Here is an 18470-nt window from a genome sequence, read left to right as displayed (position 1 = left end):
ATATCTTGTCATATTAAACTATATTGTCTAGCAATGTATTAGATTAATCTAAACCATAACAACTCCATTGTTCTCTTTATAAGGTGGGTCAGGGTCACACTTACTCCTATTAACCCAAAATACCACATTCTGCAAGTACCCCCTTATTCTTTAAGTACCCCACAATACTGATGCACTACTTTAGACCCAGTGACCTGTAGGTAGTAGTGCACTGACTACAGAATAGGGTGCCATTTGGGAAATGGCTCTGTAATCTGGGTTATCACCAGATGTAAACCATATTCCTCAATGTCAGGGGTCTTCTGTAAATCCTGCCATTTGGTCTTTACAGCTGATCCAGTTGAAATCCAAATGAACAGACACAGCAGAAAGGATGTTAGGAATCTGGGTTCATTTATAAAATATCTACTGTACATTTTCAGGCTGAGCTGGTGTTTGGAAACAATCTTCTCTATCTCTCATCTTATCCATCTCCTCCCTTTCTCCATATCTCCACTCCACAGAGGCAGAAGAGAGGACTAAACAGAGATTAAAAAGAGAACAAAAGATGGTAGAGATGAAAGACAGAGATAGATGGAGGAAAGAGATGAGAAAGAGAGATCTGAGAGTGAGAGATTTAGAGAGAGTGAGAGATGTAGAGAGAGTGAGAGATCTGAGAGAGTGAGAGATGTAGAGAGAGTGAGGGAAGTAGAGAGCGTGAGAGATGTAGAGAGAGTGAGAGATCTGAGAGAGTGAGAGATGTAGAGAGAGTGAGAGATCTGAGAGAGTGAGAGATGTAGAGAGAGTGAGAGATCTGAGAGAGTGAGAGATGTAGAGAGAGTGAGAGAGTGAGAGATGTAGAGAGAGTGAGAGATCTGAGAAAGTGAGAGATGTAAAGAGAGTGAGAGATCTGAGAAAGTGAGAGATGTAGAGAGAGGGAGAGATCTGAGAAAGTGAGAGATGTAGAGAGAGTGAGAGATGTAAAGAGAGTGAGAGATGTAGAGAGAGTGAGAGATCTAAGAGTGAGAGATCTGAGAGAGTGAGAGATCTGAGAGAGTGAGAGATCTGAGAGAGGTTGAGAAAGGTTCATCTGTCAGCCAAAGAGCAGTTCACTACAATAACACATGTATCATTTGTCTGTCACTGATATCTAACTCACACACATGCCTGATATTCAGCTTAATAAAACAATGTGCAACACTTCATAATTTCAACCTGTGTGTGTGTGTGTGTGTGTGTCAGTGTGTGTTTGTGTTGGAACATGTTTGTTTTTCATGAGTGTTATCATTTTTAACCAGAATAGAGACAGACAGACAGACAGGCAGAAAGACAGAGGTGTTCTCTGGATGTGCACGTACAGGCTTGAAAGCCTACTGTGTGTCTCAAATATATTAAATCCATATTCGATAATAAATCAGTCTGGTTATTCATTATTCAAGGTACTGCTTTTCACTTTCTACACGTTCAATTTCTTCACTGCCGCATGAGAACATAGCTCTCTCACACACACACACAGTCACACACAGTCACACCCAAACACATGCACAGAGAAACACACAGCAGCAGAAGCAACGTGATGGAAATGATTTTTAACTTCACTGCTGTACAAGTGTTTGTGCACCTGTGTGGAAAAGGAAGGAGCAGGAGGAGGAGAAGTTAGTAATGCGTGTCAGTTAGGAAAAAGAAGGAGCAGGAGGAGGAGAAGTTAGTAATGTGTGTCTGTGAGAAAAAAGAAGGACCAGGCAGAGAAGTTAGTAATGTGTGTCAGTTAGGAAAATGAAGGAGCAGGAGGAGGAGAAATTGATAATGTGTGTCAGTTAGGAAAAAGAAGGAGCAGGAGGATGAGAAGTTGACAATGTGTGTCTGTGAGGAAAAAGAAGGAGCAGGAGGAGGAGAAGTTGATAATGTGTCTCTGTGAGGAAAAAGAAGGAGCAGGAGGAGAAGTTAGTAATGTGTCTGTGAGGAAAAAGAAGGAGCAGGAAGAGGAAAAGTTAGTAATGTGTGTCTGTGAGGAAAAAGAAGGAGCAGGAGGAGGAAAAGTTAGTAATGTGCATCCGTGAAGAAGCAGATATTTGAGAGAAGACCAACCACTCTAAGATATTCATGTTACCACACACACACACTAAAAGTCCTGTCCTGACCACATACACACACACTAACAGTCCTGTCCTGACCGTACACACACACACTAACAGTCCTGTCCTGACCGTACACACACACACTAACAGTCCTGTCCTGACCGTACACACACACACACTAACAGTCCTGTCCTGACCGTACACACACACTAACAGTCCTGTCCTGACCGTACACACACACACTAACAGTCCTGTCCTGACCGTACACACACACACTAACAGTCCTGTCCTGATCTGTTTAATTGTCTTATCAGTGTCCAGACATTCTCCCCCTCCCTTCAAGGTTAGATCCACATAAACACTACCAGGGAGAACCACTCACTACAGTCCTCTTAAACACGCAGGACTAGAGAATAGAGATGGGAGGCAGGACAGTAGAGGCTAGAGACAAGCTGTAGACACTCTTGGAGGACAACTCCAAGGGAGAGTATACATAGTACACTTAAAAATTACTAAAACACAATGAATATGAAGTTTAAGTGGATCTCTATCTATGCAGTTTCTTGACGTTGTCCAGCTTGCTAATAATCAAAATAATTTCTATTGTCAGGCAGAATAGAAAAGTACAACAAATGTGGGTTTACAGCTGTTCTTTTCACATGTAATGTAGCATGTATATTCAGTGTGGACTTGGCTCCTGGGGCAAACAGTCAGGTGTATAGAAACCTGATATGGTATATTATAGAGCCAGTCAGGTGTATAGAAACATGATATGGTATATTATACAGCCAGTCAAGTGTATAGAAACATGATATGGTATATTATAGAGCCAGTCAGGTGTATAGAAACATGATATGGTATATTATACAGCCAGTCAGGTGAATAGAAACATGATATGGTATATTATAGAGTCATTCAGGTGTATAGAAACCTGATATGGTATATTATACAGCCAGTCAGGTGTATAGAAACCTGATATGGTACATTATACAGTCAGTCAGGTGTATAGAAACATGATATGGTATATTATACAGTCCATCAGGTGTATAGAAACATGATATGGTATATTATACAGTCCATCAAGTGTATAGAAACATGATATGGTATATTATACAGTCCATCAGGTGTATAGAAACATGATATGGTATATTATACAGTCAGTCAGGTGTATAGAAACATGATATGGTATATTATACAGTGTTTTGTTGCCAGCGGTTTAGACATTGTTGTATTATTTTGAGGGGACAGCAAATTTACACTGTTATACAAGCTGTACAATCAGTGTTTTACATTGTAGCAAAGTGTCATTTCTTTAGGGTTGTCATATGAAAAGATATACTCAAATATTTACAAAACTGTGAGGGGTGTACTCACTTTTGCGAGATACTGTATATATATATATATATATATATATATATATATATATACACACACACAAATAAAACTAAATTGCACAAAGCCTAGATGGCTCCTCATCCTGGCCCGTGTCAGACAGTGCGCCAAAATCTTTCAGAAGTGCCCCTGAATTTGCATTGAAATACAGTATACGGGTCTGACACCCTAAATACATTTCTCATTATGCACAATTAAATATAAATGTCATTATGCACAATTTATGAAACATTCAGAAAAGGAACCAAATTAACAATACAACCTCCTTGGATAATTATAGGCATAGGACACTCCAAAAGAGTCAATACATCACAAAATATACAAAATATCAGCATAATATAGACGTCTTCTAAGTTAGCCTACAGCATTGGAAATGCCCCTTACTTTGCTTTGGAACTAGCCAATACAATCACAGAAAACGTTATGATGTCACCTCAATGAAAGTTAACCAAGTCAATAATGTGCTAGTTAGCTTGTAACCGTTTAGTCACAGGCTACACACATTATCATGATGAAACTGTGAAATTAGATTCAATGTTATGTAAGATAGTTGGACAGAAAACTGAATATAGTCGCCTTATGTGCAATTGTGCAGCAAGATATGCTAATAAACATTATTGTTATACTAGGCTAGTTTATTAAATACATCATGATAATACTCATAAAGAGATGACATAACAGTATACTTTTGACATAGAAGCATACATATCTTTTGTGCATTTCTCCTCCTATCCTTTTTTCCCTAAACTGGGCACCTGATGGCTTAAACATTTTCTTTTCCATTTGTGTTAATTTGGCACTTGCATCATCAATACATTACCCATTTCCCAGCACTATCACGCAAATGTCACCATTATGACTTTTTTTTGCAGGTGCCTCGTGCCGCTCCTAGCAAGATGTGAGGACGACCTACAACCACACCTCAGGACTACCTGGCTCCTAGAACCATACCTCAGGACTACCTGGAACCATACCTCAGGACTACCTGGTTCCTAGAACCATACCTCAGGACTACCTGGCACCTAGAACCATACCTCAGCACTACCTGGCTCCTAGAACCATACCTCAGGACTACCTAGAACCATAACTTAGGACTACCTGGCTCCTAGAACCATACCTCAGGAATACCTGGCCACTAGAACCATGCCTAAAGACTACCTATAACCCTACCTCAGGACTACCTGGCCCTTAGAACCATGCCTAAAGATTATCTAGAACCATACCTCAGGACTACCTGGAACCATACCTCAGGACTACCTGGTTCCTAGAACCATACCTCAGGACTACCTGGCACCTAGAACCATACCTCAGCACTACCTGGCTCCAAGAACCATACCTCAGGAATACCTGGCCACTAGAACCATGCCTAAAGACTACCTAGAACCCTACCTCAGGACTACCTGGCCCTTAGAACCATGCCTAAAGATTATCTAGAACCATACCTCAGGACTACCTGGAATCAAGAAACATACATTGCCCACCTAGCTTTGTGTCTAAATGCTGCCTGACGACTCCTGTTGTCGCTGCTCAGAGCCCAACTGCTTGCGTTGCTATTTTTGGCTAACCCTGTTGAACCCTTCCCTATGAAAAGCCAGCTGACATTTACATTTTCTCCTGAGGATCTGACTTTTTTGCATGATATACAACCACTAAGATTATTTTGAATGCTTGGTTATGAAAGACAACTGACAATTACATTTACTCCAGAGGAGCCTTTTTGGTTTTTTTTACTAATCAATGTTTTACTGTTCCAATTGGAAAAACATGCCAACCACACCACAAACAGAAGATAATTAAATAAAACGATTTATTGCAGTCTTGGAATCATTAACAAGGGGCAGTCCTTGTGCAAAAGAGTAACAATAAACAGACAATATTGTTTGTCTAATCGTTTAAAATATCTTTGATGAATGATTAGGACAAACTCAGTGTACTCTATCTCCAACAACCAGAAGAGGACTGGACACTCCCCGGAAGTTTGGCGCCTTTCTAGGTTTCTTCCTAAATTCCTGCCATTCTAGAGTTTTTCCAGCCACTGTGCGGCAACATCTTAATGCTTGGCTTTTGGAGTTTCAGGCCGTATGTCTGTGTAAGCATTTCGTGAATACTGCTGTTGTAGAATGGGATATGAAATGCATTTGATTGATTTCATTTGTATTCTGGTACAACCTCTCTACCGGCCTGGTCAGTTTTAATGAGGCATGTCATGAGTGTTTAGCAATTTTTTTCCCTCCCAATACCCCCTCTTGAAATGAAGCTTGAGGTCGAGCTCAACAGTATGTACGTAGCAGCTGGGCTCGAGCTACGGCGAAGCGCTGACGCCCGGGGAGAGCACAAGGAAGCACCTGCTCCCGGACAGACAGAAAGCAGAGAGGGGGGTGGAAAGTAACGCTTCCATTAAAACATACAACTCTAAACTCTAACTCCAGAGGCTCGTATACACTTCGAACCGAAGACAGTGAGAAATGATAGACTGACTGACTGCACTAGTATCAAACGAGATTTACCGATTGAAATTCGCGCTGGACGTAAGGAGAGTCCGCTTATTGACTTTATTCAACGGAATAGACACGCGCCGTTTTATATTAACGGCGGTAGACTACCGTGACTCGGTGAAGTATTTTATCATTTCGTATGGATGGATTGTATTGTAGCTTACAGACTATGTGCCGAACTCATTGGGAGCCTGATGCTGTAAAACATGTAGGTAGTTAACCGACTCCAGTGTCAACTCCCATCGGTATTTTAATGATGAAGGCTTTCACTCCTGCATCTGTTACATATTTCAATGCACCACCATGTATTACCCGAGTTCCCTGTGCTTGCTTCTGTGGTTTTATCAGCAGAAAGCCACAGAGCGCAGAGCAGAGAGGTTGTGCTGCAAGAGCCAGCCGTAGTGATGAGTAGCTGGCTGGGGTTGTTGATTCCGACACTACGCGGCTGCGGGACGAGACAGCGTCAGGTCGACAAACATTTACCAGAGGCATTGTCGATAATCAAAGTTTGAAACAAAACGACATATTTATAAAAACAACTGATGTGCGCGCGTTGCGGGGATGCCAGCCAGGCGTGGCTTGAATTTGAATATCCAATATGATAATGCGTGGGGAGTATGTATATAAACCAGTCTGTCTGATAAGCACACTAATCTTAGTGTGAGTAGTAAAGTACACGTCATTAAATAAAGGAAGCATTTACCGAAGAGAAGGAGGTGAATTACGCGGCGTACTCTTGCACAGTCTGGCGCATGGGATTTTACTTTCTATGTTGCACAGTAAACTTCCTCGCCGGGTCTGAATCAACGGATATTTTAATTGCTTTAGCAGATCCTTTCAGCTGTGCGCCATGGCGGAGGTCGGGGGCATTCTAGGGACACTTGACTTGGATTTACAGAGTTTCCCCGCACTAGGAAACGTGCCCTTGGCAGAGGCTCCGGCGGGTTTGCTGAATGAGAGGCTGGGGCAGATTGAGGGGAGGTTACAGCGGGGTTCGTTGACGGATTTCGGGCACCTTAAAGGGATTCTGCGGCGGAGGCAATTGTACTGTCGGACTGGCTTCCAGTTGGAGATATTCCCCAACGGGACCGTGTACGGGACAAGGCAGGACCACAGCCGATTCGGTGAGCTGCCCATAACATCGGATTCATGTTTATGAACTTATGTTTGCATTGTGCACAATCCAAGAGCAAAGTCTTTGCCATCACTTACATTTGCTATCTGGCTATTTGACAGACTTTCTATTTCAAGGAATTGTGTAAGATTCTTATGATGATAGAGCAGAGTGCTTGGGTCTATGTTTTACAGTAATGGATGTGTCACATTTAACCGATAACGGAATGTTTTTTCTCACGCATATGACACCTATTAGGGCCGGTTTCCCGAAACATGATTAGTCATCTTGCCGAAGGGTTTCAGGTGTGTGTGTGGTCGTGTTTAGGAAACCTTCGGCATGTCATCCAGTCAGCAGGATATAGCCACATGCTTTCCCTGGACTAACCCAACCCAGATTAACCCAACCCAGTCTTACCCAACCCAGACTAACCCAATCCAGACCAACCCAGACTAACCCAACCCAGACTAACCCAACCCAGTCTAACCCAAACCAGACCAACCCAGACTAACCCAACCCAGTCTAACCCAACCCAGACTAACACAACCCAGACTAACCCAACCCAGACTAACCAACCCAGATTAACCAAACCAGACTAACCCAACCCAGACTAACCCAACCCAGTCTAACCCAACCCAGACTAACCCAATCCAGACCAACCCAACCCAGACTAACCCAACCCCTCCGGTCCACAGCAGCAGGTGGCTCCCCTCAGAGAGACAGACCAGGTCCAGTTAGGGTCCGTGTCTGGTTCCCTGTTTAAGTGGTTGAACGGGACCTAGTGTCCAGCCCACACAGGTTCCTTGTCTTTTAATTACACTATTAATATAAATCATTGGAGGTGTGGTTCAAATCAAAATCACAAACACATGAGGTAACACTGAATATATGCACATTCTCCAGTTCCATGTTTCTACTGTCATTCTAAAGTGCAGGCAGAGGCAGGCAGGGAAGGAGCAGAGAGGCAGGGAGGGAAGGAGCAGAGAGGCAGGGAGGGAAGGAGCAGAGAGGCAGGGAGGGAAGAAGCAGAGAGGCAGGGAGGGAAGGAGCAGAGAGGCAGGCAGGGAAGGAGCAGAGAGGCAGGCAGGGAAGGAGCAGAGAGGCAGGCAGGGAATGCGCAGAGAGGCAGGGAGGGAAGGAGCAGAGTGGCAGGGAGGGAAGGAGCAGAGAGGCAGGCAGGGAAGGAGCAGAGAGGCAGGGAGGGAAGGAGCAGAGAGGCAGGGAGGGAAGGAGCAGAGAGGCAGGCAGGGAAGGAGCAGAGAGGCAGGGAGGGAAGGAGCAGAGAGGCAGGGAGGGAAGGAGCAGAGAGGCAGGCAGGGAAGGAGCAGAGAGGCAGGGAGGGAAGGAGCAGAGAGTCAGGGAGGGAAGGAGCAGAGAGGCAGGCAGGGAAGGAGCAGAGAGGCAGGGAGGGAAGAAGCAGTGAGGCAGGGAGGGAAGGAGCAGAGAGGCGGGGAGGGAAGGAGCAGAGAGGCAGGAAAAGGAAACAGAACAAAAGGAATAAAGAAAGAAAGAGGGAGAATGTGATAGAGAGAAATTGAGTCAGAGAGAGAGAGGACTAGAGAGGGAGAGGAGTCCTTGACAGGTAGTAATAGAAGTGTGTTACAGGGGTTTTCTGCAGCCCAAACGCAGACAGTGAGGTTCCGTTTGGTGAGTCGGGAGGTGTGGGTGGTCTGATGATGTTTGTTTCTAGCTTTACTTTGGGTTCCAATGCAGAGCAGGTGTCAGTGCTGTGGCAGACAGTGCTAGAGAGGGGGATGAAGGCAGAGGAGAGGAGGAAAGGGAGGGAGAGGCACAGAGGGAGGGAGGGAGGGAGGGAGAGGGGGAAGGGAGGGAAAGAAGGATGAAGAGAGAGGGGGGAAGGCAGAAGGGGAGAGGGATGATTTAAAGTAGTAATGTGTTCAGGGGGATCCTTCTCTGGCAGCGGGGGGCAACAGGATGGAGGCTCTGATAACCAAAGTCCAAAAGGGATCCTCTATACCCTCCTCTGAACCAGTCCTATGGGCCCTACAGCCCTACAAAGGGATCCTCTATACCCTCCTCTGAACCAGTCCTATGGGCCCTACAGCCCTACAAAGGGATCCTCTATACCCTCCTCTGAACCAGTCCTATGGGCCCTACAGCACTACAAAGGGATCCTCTATACCCTCCTCTGAACCAGTCCTATGGGCCCTACAGCACTACAAAGGGATCCTCTATACCCTCCTCTGAACCAGTCCTATGGGCCCTACAGCACTACAAAGGGTTTGTTATTTAGGAGTTGATCCAGACTAGGTGGTTAACTAAGTCTCTAATAACCAACAGCTGGAGGGCCAGTGAGGCCTGCCAGTTCCTGTTGATAAACATCTGTACACTTTTAGAAACATCTCATCACCTCTGGTCAGGCTTCACCTTAGCCCTTAGATGCTTCGTTGTGCTTGCATAAAAAATATGTATGGATACCTAAAATGAAAGCACATTTTGGTTTCCACAAAAAGACTGAACAGTGAGATTGGCGAACATCTAGTATAACAGGACTTCTGTTCAATCTGTGTCTCCTGGAACCTTGGTCAGCAATATTTCACCATGTAGGAAATAGACCGGCATTTGAGACTCTGCTCTAGATGCTGTTTCCAGGTTTTCTGAACTGTTTCCAGGTTTTCTGAGCTGTTCCCAGGTTATAGTAGCTGTTCCCATGCTTTATGAGCTGTTCTCAGGCTATAGGAGTGTTGTGGAGTGCTTTTCCCAGACTATAGGAGAGTACCAAGATTATAGGAGCTGTTCTCAGGCTACAGGATATTCCTCAGGTATCTGTAGTGAAACAGCTGTTGTGTCGGTCTTCCTCAGGTTTCTGTAGTGTAACAGCTGTTGTGTTGGTCTTCCTCAGGTATCTGTAGTGAAGCAGCTGTTGTGTCGGTCTTCCTCAGGTATCTGTAGTGTAACAGCTGTTGTGTCAGTCTTCCTCAGGTATCTGTAGTGTAACAGCTGTTGTGTCGGTCTTCCTCAGTTATCTGTAGTGTAACAGCTGTTGTGTCGGTCTTCCTCAGGTATCTGTAGTGTAACAGCTGTTCTGTTGGTCTTCCTCAGGTATCTGTAGTGAAACAGTTGTTGTGTCGGCCTTCCTCAGGTATCTGTAGTGTAACAGCTGTTGTGTCGGTCTTCCTCAGGTATCTGTAGTGTAACAGCTGTTGTGTCGGTCTTCCTCAGGTATCTGTAGTGTAACAGCTGTTGTGTCGGTCTTCCTCAGTTATCTGTAGTGTAACAGCTGTTGTGTCGGTCTTCCTCAGGTATCTGTAGTGAAACAGTTGTTGTGTCGGTCTTCCTCAGGTATCGGTAGAGTACCAGCTGTTGTGTCGGCCTTCCTCAGGTATCTGTAGTGAAACAGCTGTTGTGTCGGTCTTCCTCAGTTATCTGTAGTGTAACAGCTGTTGTGTCAGTCTTCCTCAGGTATCTGTAGTGAAACAGCTGTTGTGTCGGTCTTCCTCAGGTATCTGTAGTGTAACAGCTGTTGTGTCGGTCTTCCTCAGGTATCTGTAGTGTAACAGCTGTTGTGTCGGTCTTCCTCAGGTATCTGTAGTGTAACAGCTGTTGTGCCGGTCTTCCTCAGGTATCTGTAGTGTAACAGCTGTTGTGTCGGTCTTCCTCAGGTATCGGTAGAGTACCAGCTGTTGTGTCGGCCTTCCTCAGGTATCTGTAGTGAAACAGCTGTTGTGTCGGTCTTCCTCAGTTATCTGTAGTGTAACAGCTGTTGTGTCGGTCTTCCTCAGGTATCTGTAGTGAAACAGCTGTTGTGTCGGTCTTCCTCAGGTATCTGTAGTGTAACAGCTGTTGTGTCGGTCTTCCTCAGGTATCCTAGAGTTCATCAGTCTGGCCGTTGGACTGGTCAGCATCAGAGGAGTGGACGCAGGACTGTACTTGGGCATGAACGAGAGAGGAGAACTCTATGGGTCGGTAAGTTAAACAGCCCTCCTCTCTTCTCCACCCTCCTCCTCCCATCCTCCTTTTTCAACTTAACCCCCTCCTCTGCTCTTACCTCTTCCTCCTCATTTCCTCTCTTTTCTTCAACTCTCTTTTCGTCACCCCCTGCTCTACTCCTCTCTCCTCTTCCCCCTATTCACTCCAGTCCTTGTTAAAATCAGTCAGAAACGTGTTGCATGAAAGCACATAAAAGCAGTTGAACAGCGCTCACACACTTCATATGAGCTTTGTATAAAAACAGTTCATATGAGCATTGTAAATACAGTTCATATGAGCCTAATACATACAGTTCATATGAGCCTCCTAAAGACATTTCTTATGAGCTTAATACATACAGTTCATATGAGCCTCAGAAAAACAAATTCAGTTCATACAGAACTCATGAATGCAGTTCATATGAGACTCATAAATGCATGATGGTGATGAGGATGATGAAGATAGTAATGAGAATGATGGTGGTGATGATGATGAGGTTGATGATGGTGATGAGGTTGACGATGGTGATGAGGATGATGGTGGTGATGATGATGAGGGTGGTGATGATGATGAGGATGATGGTGATGAGGATAATGATGGTGATGAGGTTGAGGATGAGGTTGATGGTGATGAAGTTTAATCAATCAAATTTATTTATAAAGCCCTTTTTACAACAGCAGTTGTCACAAAGTGCTTTTACAGAAACACCCAGCCTTAAACCCCAAGGAGCAAACAACAGTAGTGTTGAATTTCAGTGGCTGAAAAGAACTCCCTAAGAAGGCCGAAATTTAGGAAGAAACCTAGAGAGGACCCAGGCTCAGAGGGGTGACCAGTCCTCTTCTGGCTGTGCCGGGTGAGATATTAAGAGTCCAATTGGAATAATTAATAAATGCATGTGGGCTAAATCCAGAGTCTATTTAAATTTAGACTTGGTCAGAAGCATGACCAGATGGACAAGGACAGGGACAGCAACGGGCCCCCCAAACCAGGTACTCCGCAGGTGTGGACCAGGACCTCATGTCCTCCTAAAGTTTAAAATGGAGACTAGGAGGAGACTGGGAAAATTAAAAAAATGCATTCATCATATCAACAACGATTTATAGTGGAGAAGGAGAATTTAGTGGGGGAAAAGAACTGACCCAATCCCCCAGCACTATAGTATAGCAGCGTAAGACCTTGGGACTGAGACAGGGGTTGACGATGGTGATGAGGATGGTGGTGGTGATGCGGATGATGGTGGTGATGATGATGGTGGTGATGATGATGAGGTTGATGATGGTGATGATGAGGTTGATGGTATTGAACTTCAAAAGTATGTTTTGACGCTCAGTATTTCAGCATTTTCAGAAATTATACAGTAACATGGGGTTGAAGTAGTCATTTATTGAAGGCTCAGGAATCCTGTTCAGACAGTACAGCTTTGGACGTAGTGGAGTGCGGTTTTTAAATTTTATTTTAAACATAATAAACAGTCCTAAATTTTTTTTAAACGTGTTGCTGGCTTCAAATTCATAATTGGCATATATTTTTCCAAAAATAATAACATTTATTTGGTTCATCATTTGATATGTTGTCTTTGTACTATTTTCAATGAAATATAGGGATGAAATGATTTGCACATCATTATATTCAGCTTTTATTTGCATTTTACGCAGTGTCCCAACTTTTCTGGAAACAAGACTGTACTTCTGGCACCCTAAAATGGGAGGTTTATGTACAAAACATGCTGTAAATCTAGCAAAATGCTGCTTTTAAATATAAATATATAGAATGATGTTTACACAATGCAAAATAAAATAATATTGATACTAAATACAGAATTATGTTTATAATAAATACAAAATCATATTTATTGAACATAAAGACTCATATAGATTGAATGTACAGAATTACGTTGATAATATAAAAACAATCATATATATATAGTATAATGTATAACAACAAAGCTCTGACATTTAGTTTAGAACTTGCTATGGTAGATGGACAGACAGGCATTTAGACGAAGACAACAGAACAGACTAGAACATGGTGTTTATCCCTCATGGCTCAGAGCTTCTGGGAAATATTCTGAAGTCTTCCCAGGCCCCATAACTCCTCTGTTTCTGCTTGAGGACTGGGACCTCTTCATTTAGTTGGAGTCCTTAAAATATTTACATACTTCCCAAAGTTCCCAGAGTATACAGACGGGGTCATTGACAGGTTAGCTTTCATGGTGAATAGAAGAGATGTGTAGAATACCTTCAAACAACTCACTGATAGATTTCGTCTTTTTACTGTATATTAAAAATATAAACATTAAAAATACCTCTATAATACCTTTATATGGCTGAATTTAGAACATACAGTGGGTCTAAAGCAGAAGCTTTATGTTAAGACCATTAGACACTGTGGTTCTAAAGCAGAACTTTTATGTTGAGACCATTAGACACTGTGGTTCTAAAGCAGAACTTTTATGGTGAAACCATCAGACACAGTGGTTCTGAAGCAGAACCTTTATGTTGAGAACATCAGACAGACAGTGTGGTTCTAAAGCAGAACCTTTGTTGAGTACATCTCACAGACCTGTGTCAGGTGTGTGTGTGTGTGTGTGTGTGTGTGTGAGGGGCCTCAGTCAGGTATGTGTGTGTTAGGGGCCTCGGTTAGGTGTGTATGTGTGTGTGAGGCACCTTGGTCAGGTGTGTGTGTGTGTGTGTGGGTGTGGCCTCAGTCAGGTTGTATATACAGTATGTGTGTGTGTGTGTGTGTGAGCGGTCTTGGTCAGATGTGGGTGTGTTTCTGTATGACTAGCCTCGGTCAGGTTGTATATGTGTGTGTGTGTATGTGTGTGTGAGTGGCCAGGTGTGTGAGTGGCCTCAGTCAGGTGTGTGAGTGTCCTCGGTCAGGTTGTATGTGTGTGTGTGTGTGAGTGGCCTCAGTCAGGTGTGTGAGTGGCCTCAGTCAAGTGTGTGAGTGTCTTCGGTCAGGTTGTATATGTGTGTGTGTGTGTGTGAGTGGCCTCAGTCAGACGTGTGTGTGTCCTCGGTCAGGCGTGTGAGTGGCCTCAGTCAGGTGTGTGAATGGCCTCAATCAGGTATGTGTGTGGTCTCAATCAGGTGTATGTGTGGCCTCAGTCAGGTGTGTGAGTGGCCTCGGTCAGGTGTGTGAGTGGCCTCGGTCAGGTGTGTGAGTGGCCTCAATCAGGTGTGTGCATGGCCTCAGTCAGGTGTGTGAGTGGCCTCAGTCAGGTGTGTGAGTGGCCTCGGTCAGGTGTGTAAGTGGCCTTGGTCAGGTGTGTGAGTGGCCTCAATCAGGTGTATGTGTGGCCTCAGTCAGGTGTGTGAGTGGCCTCAGTCAGGTGTATGTGTGGCCTCAGTCAGGTGTGTGAGTGGCCTCAGTCAGGTGTGTGAGTGGCCTCAGTCAGGTGTATGTGTGGCCTCAGTCAGGTGTGTGAGTGGCCTCAGTCAGGTGTGTGAGTGGCCTCAGTCAGGTGTATGTGTGGCCTCAGTCAGGTGTGTGCATGGCCTCAGTCCGGTTTCTTGGACCCCTGCTGTGATTGTTATTACAGACAACATATTTCCATATTTTCTGTCCTCAGCCAATCAGAACCCCTCAGCAAACTGACACAACTGCTTCTGAAGCTGTCCCAGAATGTCTCCACCATCAGTTATACAAAGTACATACATTTTTATTGTTGCCATTGTGTTTGTAAGGGATTTCTAAGAGCAATGAGAGGTGTGTGATGTATTGCCAGTGTCCCACATCTGATATCCAACCACCGTGCCTTTGCTGCTTAAATATTTAATGTATAAATTAACAATATACACCCATCATATATATATATATATATGCAATTCTGGTGGCCCATGAGTTTGCTGTATACAGAATATATGAAATCCACTCTATATAATATACAGGGAATATAAGATATCTGCTATATATAGTGTATATATAGATCATATATTCTGTATACAGCGTATATACCCAGGGCCAGCCCAACACCAGAGAGATGGGCCAGCCCTACACCAGAGAGATGGGCCAGCCCAACACCAGAGAGATGGGCCTGGGGAACTGCTGTTCAGTCAGCTAGCTCCTCTTTCCTGCTGAAGTGTCAGACATCCCTGTCCTTGCAGAGACAACTTTGTGTGTGCAGGTGTTTGTGTGTATGTGTGTGTATATGTGTGTTTGGGCTGTGTCATCCTATTCCCTATAATGTACCTTAATGTACGTTAGACCACCCTGTTCCCAATGTAGTACATTACTTTAGACCACCATATTCCCTATAAAGTACACAGTGTTAGACCACACTATTCCCAATATAGTACATTACTTTAGACCACCATATTCCCTATATAGTACATTACTTTAGACCACACTCTTCCCAATATAGTACATTACTTTAGACCACCATATTTCCTATATAGTACATTACTTTAGACCACACTCTTCCCAATATAGTACATTACTTTAGACCACCATATTCCTTATATAGTACATTACTTTAGACCACCATATTCCCTATATAGTACATTATTTTAGACCACCATATTCCCTATATAGTACATTACTTTAGAATAGATACATGTTTTTGTTATTTAGGATCACCTTCTTAAAGACATGAACACGTTGTATTGGTTGACCTAAGCTTCACAGAGCCAGAACACATTCTATTGGTTGACCTTAGCTTCACAGAGCCAGAATACTTTCTGTTGGTTGACCTTAGCTTCACAGAGCCAGAATACTTTCTGTTGGTTGACCTTAACCAATGGTGGACCTGGGAAACCATGTGTTCAGTCAGAAGAGCCTTTCTTCCCTTTACTGTGAACTCTCCTCATTAAATAGAATCAACGTATAAATGATACTGGTATTTAAAAGTCCCTGTATGACAGCACACTCAACCATCTTTCCCTCTCTTCCGCAGAAGAAGTTAACAGCGGAGTGTGTGTTCAGGGAGCAGTTTGAGGAGAACTGGTACAACACCTACGCCTCCACGCTGTACAAACACAACGACACGGGCCGATTCTACTACGTAGCGCTCAACAAGGACGGCTCGCCGCGGGAGGGAGGGCGGACAAAGAAACACCAAAAACTCACCCACTTCCTGCCGCGGCCGGTGGAGATTGAGAAGATACCCCAGGCATACAGAGATCTGTTTCAGTACAGGTGACCAGGGCTGAGTGTCGGGGAGGAGGGTGGGTCGGGGCGGATGTGTGGGACCACTGACCTCCCTTTCAGTCCACCCCACCACCCCCCACTAAGGTGTTTCCTGTCCGGCCAACCGATCAACCTCTTCCGAGGAGCACCGACAAGAGAGATAAACATTTAGTGTGTTCCTGGACGCTGCCACTTCCTCTCTGAGAGGTTGTGTTGGCCTGTGGGTGGGTCAGAACAGAGAAGGGACATTGTCCTTTCTAGGCACTGAGGAGAGAGGAAGAGAGAGAATGAGAGAAGAAAGGGATGAATTAAAAGAGAAAAAGAGGGACGGTGAGAGACAGCATGTCCTTCTGAGAGGGGCTGGCTAGAGGACTACATGACTGCCTTTACCTGGAGGACTACATAACTGCCTTTACCTGGAGGACGACATAACTGCCTTTACCTGGAGGACGACATAACTGCCTTTACCTGGAGGACGACATGACTGCCTTTACCTGGAGGACGACATGACTGCCTTTACCTGGAGGACGACATGACTGTCTTTACCTGGAAGACTACATGACCGCCTTTACTTGGAGGACTACATGACCGCCTTTACCTGGAGGACTACATGACCGCCTTTACCTGGAGGACTACATGACCGCCTTTACCTGGAGGACTACATAACTGCCTTTACCTGGAGGGTGACATGACTGCCTTTACCTGGAGGACGACATGACTGTCTTTACCTGGAGCACTACATGACTGCCTTTACCTGGAGGACTACATGACTGCCTTTACCTGGAGGACTACATGACTGCCTTTACCTGGAGGTTTCTCTGCCAAACCTCTGCAGATATGGAAGGACAAACGGGCAGAGAGACATGTCTGGAGAGACAACACCGGCCTCAATCCTGTATGACTCTCTTAATGCCTAAACACCTGCACTACTAACTACCAAATACTTTTTCCTGAAGATAACCACTTCTATAAAGGATTCCATGCCTAACCAGCATTCACTGCAACTATGAAAGAGTGTGGGTTTAGATCTTAGCAGTTCTAGTAGGTAACTGTTCCTTATGGAGCCAAATTGAGCTTGAATGTATTGACTGTAAGAAAAGAAAAACATAACTGAAATATTCATAGTATGAAAAAACTAAATTCAAGTCCAATTTTAAAATGACTTCGCTTTTTACGATTACAATTTCTTCCCACCTTCGTTCGAATCATGTTTTTTCAAAACCAAGTTTTGAGCCTCTATTGGCGTGGAGGCGGGGCTTTACCTGGGCATTGAATTCTTGCACCCGATTAGTCTAGAATCAAACCATTATAAGGAGCAAATCATAGCCTCCCAATACAACCTGTGGTGAGTTTAAGAACTGTATAAACTAGGCTAAATGTGTACATTTAAACAGAATAATAAACTGTTATTCCCAGGTTGTATCGACGTCACTGTTGCCATGGTCACAAACACAGATATTGATGAACGTTTAATGTGTTCTGGAGGTACTATGTACCCCAACATAATCTCCCTCCAGATTAAGGGTGACCAGGGTGACTGGAGCATATAAAACACGGCAAACTCACTGCTCGTCAGGCCTGTCAGTGCACAAGGTGTGTACTATGGTTTATTTAACTAATTAGTAACTATCCATGTTCATTAAATATACAGTTGTTCTTAATGTAAAAATTTTTATTGGTGTGGCTAAAAAATGCGGAATAAGTTTATACTTAACTTATTAACTGGCTTTTGTTTGCAGTGATGTTTCTAAAATCTTTAGGCTTAGAACCAATGGTAATTAGCCCCTGTCTAACCTCAGTCACTTGAACACGTTAAACTTTCGTCAACTTTCACCTTATAATGGTTCGATTCTAGACTAATCGGGTGTGAGAATTCAATGCCCAGGTAAAGCCCCGCCTCCACGCCAATAGAGGCTCAAAACTTGGTTTTGAGAAAACTTGATTTGAACGAAGGTGGGAATAAATTATAATCATAAGAAGCGAACATGGAAGAACGTGTTTGAACAAAGATATTTTAAAATTGGATGCGGATGTCGATTTAATGATTGTAGCGTACACTCTTTAATAAATTTTTTTCATACGATTTTATTTTGTTTTTTCATACTATGAAAAATGTCTGTTACGTTTCTCTGTTCTTACAGTCAATATATTTGAGCTCAATTTGTCTCCATAGTTCCTGGCTACAGGGATTTTGATTTGAACAATCTGCAAGAACAGGTGTGTTGATTTCATACAGTCAAAGAATTGACCAATAAGTGCAGCTTATAAAAACTAATAAAATTAGTGGTGCAAGACATTTAATTGATCGAATCCTAAGTAGCATATTGTCTTTAAACATTTGTGTGTAAATCA

General features: G+C 43.8%; 1 protein-coding gene across 2 annotated transcripts; it reads left to right on the top strand.

Annotated features, from left to right (window-relative positions):
* The first annotated feature begins 6125 nt into the window (after positions 1–6125).
* Positions 6126–18029, top strand: fgf16 (fibroblast growth factor 16). 2 transcript variants are annotated; one of them, XM_029119393.2, is made up of 3 exons: positions 6126–7068; positions 10882–10985; positions 15889–18029. In XM_029119393.2, the coding sequence occupies exons 1-3, from the start codon at positions 6795–6797 to the stop codon at positions 16129–16131; spliced, it is 621 nt and encodes a 206-aa protein (XP_028975226.1). In that variant the 5' UTR covers positions 6126–6794; the 3' UTR covers positions 16132–18029. The 2 variants fall into 2 exon arrangements, with proteins under 2 accessions (XP_028975226.1, XP_028975225.1); XM_029119392.2 differs by having other exon boundaries at positions 15886–18029.
* The last annotated feature ends 441 nt before the right edge of the window (positions 18030–18470 follow it).

This window comes from Esox lucius, chromosome 4, assembly GCF_011004845.1.
Source record: "Esox lucius isolate fEsoLuc1 chromosome 4, fEsoLuc1.pri, whole genome shotgun sequence".
NCBI lineage: Eukaryota > Metazoa > Chordata > Actinopteri > Esociformes > Esocidae > Esox > Esox lucius.
This window is presented reverse-complemented; position numbering and strand designations above follow the sequence as displayed.